This window comes from Varanus komodoensis, unplaced genomic scaffold, assembly GCF_004798865.1.
Source record: "Varanus komodoensis strain SLA01 unplaced genomic scaffold, ASM479886v1 scaffold1, whole genome shotgun sequence".
Taxonomy (NCBI): Eukaryota; Metazoa; Chordata; class Lepidosauria; order Squamata; family Varanidae; genus Varanus; species Varanus komodoensis.
In genome coordinates, this window is record NW_025335268.1 from 56,345,369 (window position 1) to 56,351,368 (window position 6,000).

Sequence of the window (6,000 nt, forward strand, 5' to 3'; positions counted from 1 at the left end):
AAGTTCTTTCTCATTTTTCTTTCTGCTAATTTTCTCAATTTTGTGACTACTAAAGGGTGAACAATGAAGAGTGCTTGCTATTTTCTGCTTATTACTTCAATATACCCACCTAACAGATATAGCAGAATCTAATGGAAGTGAAATTCTGGTCATTTCAGCAGTTATCTCTCTTCCCTAAAAGTCTTATCAAAAGGGCAATGCCACTGATACCTTTTGATTTTTTGTAAATCACCTTTCCACCAAAATAAGGCATTCAGGCAACTTATGCAATTATTTCTATCTTTAGAGGCCTGATTTTTAACTGTTGGTGAGTTCCAATTTAGAAGGATCCTTTAATCTCCAAAGTGTCAAAAGAAGAACAGGTGTGCATCGACACTTAGCAAATGTGTTATTCTTTCATTTCAGGTCTGTTTGGAGTTTTACATCTAGAGTAAAACTGGAGTCCCAGTCTGGCCCATTAGGTTTTGCCAAATGGTCCTGCCCCCTTCCATTGGTCCACCCCCTTTCCTCCAACCACCAGCTATTTGGGTGTTTCCCAGCTTTTGTGACTCTTTCTCCCATTCTGAAAAACAGAAAAGCCTCAACAAAGACTTATTTAGTGATAGCAAGAGCATTATGCTAATATATGGTGGTATTTTGGCACCATCCCCTTTGCCTTTGGCTGAACCCACCAATGGAATGCAGTCCCTGACAGCTTCTCCAAAACTGAATCCGGTCCTGGGGCTGAAAGCGATTCCTGGCCTGCTTTATTACATTGCATTTATATCCCATCTTTTATTCCACTTGTGAGGAACCCAAAGCAGCTTTTATCCTCACAACAGCAGCCACATGCATTAGACTGCGGTGAGAGTTTGACTCACCCCGTGAGCTTCACGGCCAAGCAGAGGCTAGACCCTGCATCCCCTTAGTACCAGTGCACACCTCGCCACACTGGCTGTTTACATCTTCATTAGAAGAAAATATTAAGAACTCAAGCAAAGGAAGTTGCTTATGGTGCTACGGGCCAAACTCCCCTTGCCTGCATCCCCACTATACATTTGATAGAAAATTCTAGCTGTGACATAACAAAAGTGATGACTTACATGCACACACTCCTCTTTCATACCTAGGCTTGTCTGCAGAGTAGTCACAGTATAGACCCTTGTGGGGATCACAGACTTCTGCTTCATTGCATGCTTCCCCTGACTGTTTGGCACACATCTTGCAACATTCGCAGCCATCCTTCACAAGGCTGACTCCAGGACGGCAGACGGGCACACGTGGACATTTGCAGGGCCAATGGCATAACGCTCTGTGTGGCTGCACCTCTCGGCTTTCTGCAGCTTTTCCACCAGGTGTTCCCTCCTGCTGCCTGTCACTTTGAACCCTGCAAGAAAACTTTCATATAGGCGGTCTTACCTGAGAGTTCAAAAACTTCAAAAAAAGTGAAGTTTTTTTAACTGCTGCTTTTATTAAGACTATTTCCTTTTATCACAAGAGGAAAATAAATAGGTAAATTACAATAATACACAACACAACATGTATTTTTCTAAGAGCTTACAGTTCATGAGACCCCACCCCCAGTTTCTGCCCCACCCCCATTTCTTAAATGAGACTGTTGGGGGCTTTACCAGCAGACTAGAGCTCCTAACCAGCAAGCCCTTTTTTCAGTGACATGCCCAATATTAACATACTTGTGTTACATCAGCGGTACAAAGATTCTGGAGTGTATTAAAAGTAATCATTGTTTTAATGTTTACACACATATGGCACCTTCCCACAATATAAGGGGAGCAATGTTAGAGTGCAGTCCTGCAACATTGACACAGATGGGTTGCCACTTAGATGTGATAGATGTGCCTGCTAGGTCTGAGGAAATCTCTCTCCATTCAGCCGTCTCCGGTATCCAAATGTTCTGGACTACAACTCCCATCAGCCCCAGCCAGCACACCCAATGGTTTGGGATGGTGGGGCCCATTTGAGGTCATCAGGTTGGGGAAGGTTTTCAGGTCTCTTAGCTCTGTGGCAAAGAAATGAACCATACCCTAGTCACTAGCCAAGTGGCAGCCATTGGCCCTGCTGAACCAGCTCTAACTCTTTTCCTTTGTGCCATACAGGTGGGTCAACCAACAGATGTTTTAATGATACACCTGGAGCCACACCTCTAACAGTAAGAGATTTGATGGCAACTGTAGAATATCTGTTCACAGCTCTCCAGGTCTGCAAGGCAGCCTTTGCATTCCTATTACGCGTATTAGTAGGCTATTATTGTATCATTATTTCTTTAATTTTGTTTTAATGTCCAACAGCTAAAGCTCTCCAGGTAGATTATATCCACCTACCATAAAATAGAATATAAAGTACAAATAACAGTAGAACATTAAAATTATACTACAAAATTTAAACCCAAATTGAAACTGATACAGTAGCTAATACAAATTACAAGGCCTGTTGGACAGATGATATACTGGAAAGAGCTGGTTAAATGCCCTGAGGATAGTCCTAACTTTGTGCTGGAAAGATTATAGACTTGGCATCAGCTGGGTCTCAGTAGAGAATTTGTTCCACAGTTGAGGGGGGTCTGCCACTGAAAAGGACACCCTCCTTGTTGCCACCAACCGATCCTCCCATGGAGGCGGCAATCAGAGTCAGGTCCTGGATCTAGACTGTAGTATCTGGGTAACTGCAGCTGGAAAACGCATTCTGTCAAGTAATGTTCAAGTAATTCTGTCAAGGCATTCTGTCAAGTTCGTTTGAATTGCACAGTGGGTGAATGCCTTAAAAACTGAAACAAAACACTTGAACTCTTTGTAAGGGCCAAATCAGACATGCTGTACAGTCTTTTCACAGGACCACCACATGACAAGTCCAGATGCAGAGATTCAGTGATGGAGTTGTGTTCTGATATGACAGAATCCTGTGAGAGGCAGTGTGTTCTCTTTTTTTGGTTCCTATCAGTCCACATAGTTAGCAGAAATTGACAGGTGAGATCTACTCATCATACAAAGAATGATCATTATCCTAGAGCAAAGAACCCTGCCTTTCCTAAGGATATCTTCCATGCTGCCTTGTCACCTGGATACACATTTAGAGTGGTGATACCCTCAACAAAATCACTGTTCAATCAGATGTGCTAAAGAAGGCGCTAGCTTCCTTGTGTGTCACCTGCGCTGAAGGTCAAAAGTAACATTATGTCCTGATCTAATCTGGCTCAATCCAGATCAGAATCCTAGCATGGGAGTAGGATGGGAGGATTTAAGATAAATTGGATGCATGTGCCTACTCTAGGGGTGGATAAACCTGTGCATTTTGCTTTTGTGTTCACTTGAAGTGTTTTAAGTTCTTTCTGTCTTGAATATGAAGAACTTTCTGATTTAATTCTGGGAAGTTCCTATCAGAATGAACAGAATGAGAATTCTTACCCATCTGTATCAAAGGCACATGATGTACCTGACTGATAAAGAGCTATTATTTTTTCCCATAAGCCTGATGGAAGAAAAAAGAAATGGCAATCCCAACATCTCAAAGAAATGTTGAGCATTAACATGTCTGACTACCCAAAGGATTCAAACTCAGCCTTTTCAGAACTAAGTACTCAGAGTTGTTCACTCGTATAGAAGAATCTGTTTCCGTTCCTCATACATTCTATTTAAAAATAAAAACTCGCATTATTTTTCTCCCAGGTATGGTGAACTCTGCAAAGTCTCACAAACCAAACTGAAAATTCTCACCTGTTCCTACTGTAAAGTAATAATGAAAAAATGATATACAATAATGTCTGTATTCACCCTTAGTGAAGAAAAAATGGTGTTAAAAGACTTTTCTTGCCTGTGATAACATTCACAGGTGCAGCCTCATTCCATTCATTCTAATGATACTGTTTTGGATCCCTTACGCAGTCCAGATACCTCAGTTGGTTCAGAATAGAGCTGCCAGGATATTAACAGGGACCAGCAGGTATTCACATATAACACCGGTCCTTTACTGCTTACACTGGCTGCCAATTGAAATATGGCCTCAATTTAAGGTGCTGGTGATGACCTATAAAGCCCTAAACAGCTTGGGTCCTGAAGGAGCACCTCCTTCCCTATATGGCCTCCTGGCCCTTGAGATCTGGGGCGGGGGTCCTTCTTCGGGAGCCCTCCTTGAATGAGATCAGGAGGGTGGCTACTTGGAGGAGGGCCTTCTCTGTGGTGGCACCCCAATTCTGGAATACACTCCCCAGAGAGATTTGCCTGGCACTGACACTTTTTTCAGCACCAGGTGAAAACCTTTTTATTTCCCCACTATTTTAATGTCTAATAGTTTTTAATGTGGTTTTATAATATTGGACTATTGGATGCTGTGCTCTATTTATCTGTTGCTTTTTTGTAAACCATCCCAAGATGCCAGTAAATGGACATCCCAAAACTACCCAAGAATTGCTCAAAAGTTGATGATCTGGTGGCAAAGGAGGCATTTGAGAACTAGACACATAGGGGATCTAGAACAGTTTCAGAAACACCCTCAATATATCAATGACAGAAAAGAAAATGAAGTCCTGGAGGAAAGGATATATTTTTAAAATGGTGTTTGCCTTTTAAGCGGTTTGGCATTCCTATAAAAGAAGTTTTAGAAATCTTTCAAGGAAACGTGTTGTATCCCAGTTGTCCAAAGCCTGCTGAACACCCCGCCTCACCATGATGTTAGACTACAACTGCCTGCTTTCCTGTCACTGGCCATCCTGCCTGAGAATGCTAGGAATCCCAACCCAACACATATGGAGGTCACCAGACTGGGTAAGGTTGCTATATACATAAGGGAGGTCATTTTCTCCAACTCTAATCCCACAATACCAAACTTCTGAAACTTCTAAAAAGAGCAGAACATTTCCTTTTCAATAAGCTATCTGTTAAGCATGCTGGAAACAAGCCCAATGGTGCTAATACTGAACTTATTGCTAATTCGTTTTAATTAATTTATTGCTTATAACCATTTTTTCCTTCCCAGGAAAAACCCAAAGCAAGCATAAATAGAAAAAAAATAAACCTAATACAAAATTTCAGAATGATAATCTAACAAAACACACAACAGACCAACAAAAGACACATTCATTTCAAAATAGTGACCAACAATATAATGCATCTGTTAAATCCTAAGAATTAATTTAGTAACCAGGGAGGATCAGAACAGTGCAGACTGGGTGGTCTCCGACCGCCACACATTCAAGCTGCTGTGTGAGAACAGGCCTACACAGGTATACCCCAACATGCACAGCTTTCCTCTCCATGATCGCTATCCTGAAAAGCAGCAAATGTTGATCATGCATGAGAAGCCAAGAAACAATCACATGTATGCCCATAGGCCTGGTGTAAATAAGAACTTGCACAATGTCAGGGCCAGTGGGCACAAGCCCAAGACCCTCTTCATGTGTTTACTTACACATTAACAGTGCAATCCTGTCTACATTTACTCAGTAAGTCTCAGAAAGTTCATTGAAACTTACATCCCAGTTAAAGGATGTTTACAAATGCAGTAGCTTCAGACTGCACTATTCCACCCCAAAAATTAGCAACCTGGAGTCTTCCAAATTTTGTTGCCTTCAGCCCAGCAAGCATAGTTGTTGGTCAGGGATGATGAGAGATGTAGTCATCAATATCCAAAAGGCACTGGGTTGTCTATTTTGCTGTACACTTTCACTTAGAAGTAAGCCCTGATGAACTCAATGATTCTTACTTCTGATTATACAAGTAAAGTATTGGCCTGTAAATTATCTTTTGTATAACAATTTCATCTCTCCCACTCCATCTGTTATCAAACCCATATGTCATCTTTTCCCAAGGCTGTTTCCATGCTTTCTACCATTTCTTCAAGCCTAGCACACTGCATTTGTGAAGTCACTTCCGTTTCCCACTGTCATAGGTTTGCCCAGTCGGTAAACATTCTGTGACTGTATCTTACCATACAATCCTATGAATTAATTTACTCAGAAATAAGTTCTACCACAGCCTCCACCAACCTGGTGCCTTCCAGATGTTTTGG

General features: G+C 41.6%; 1 protein-coding gene across 1 annotated transcript in view; it reads right to left on the minus strand.

Annotated features, from left to right (window-relative positions):
* The window catches only part of CCN6 (cellular communication network factor 6), a 12,539-nt gene that overhangs the window by 4,103 nt on the left and 2,436 nt on the right, over positions 1-6,000 (minus strand). The window contains exons 3-4 of the mRNA XM_044420943.1: positions 3,402-3,465; positions 1,083-1,366 (exon numbers count right to left, since the gene is read on the minus strand). Coding sequence (XP_044276878.1) covers positions 1,083-1,366; positions 3,402-3,465 — 348 coding nt within the window. The remainder of the gene's footprint in view (positions 1-1,082; positions 1,367-3,401; positions 3,466-6,000) is intronic.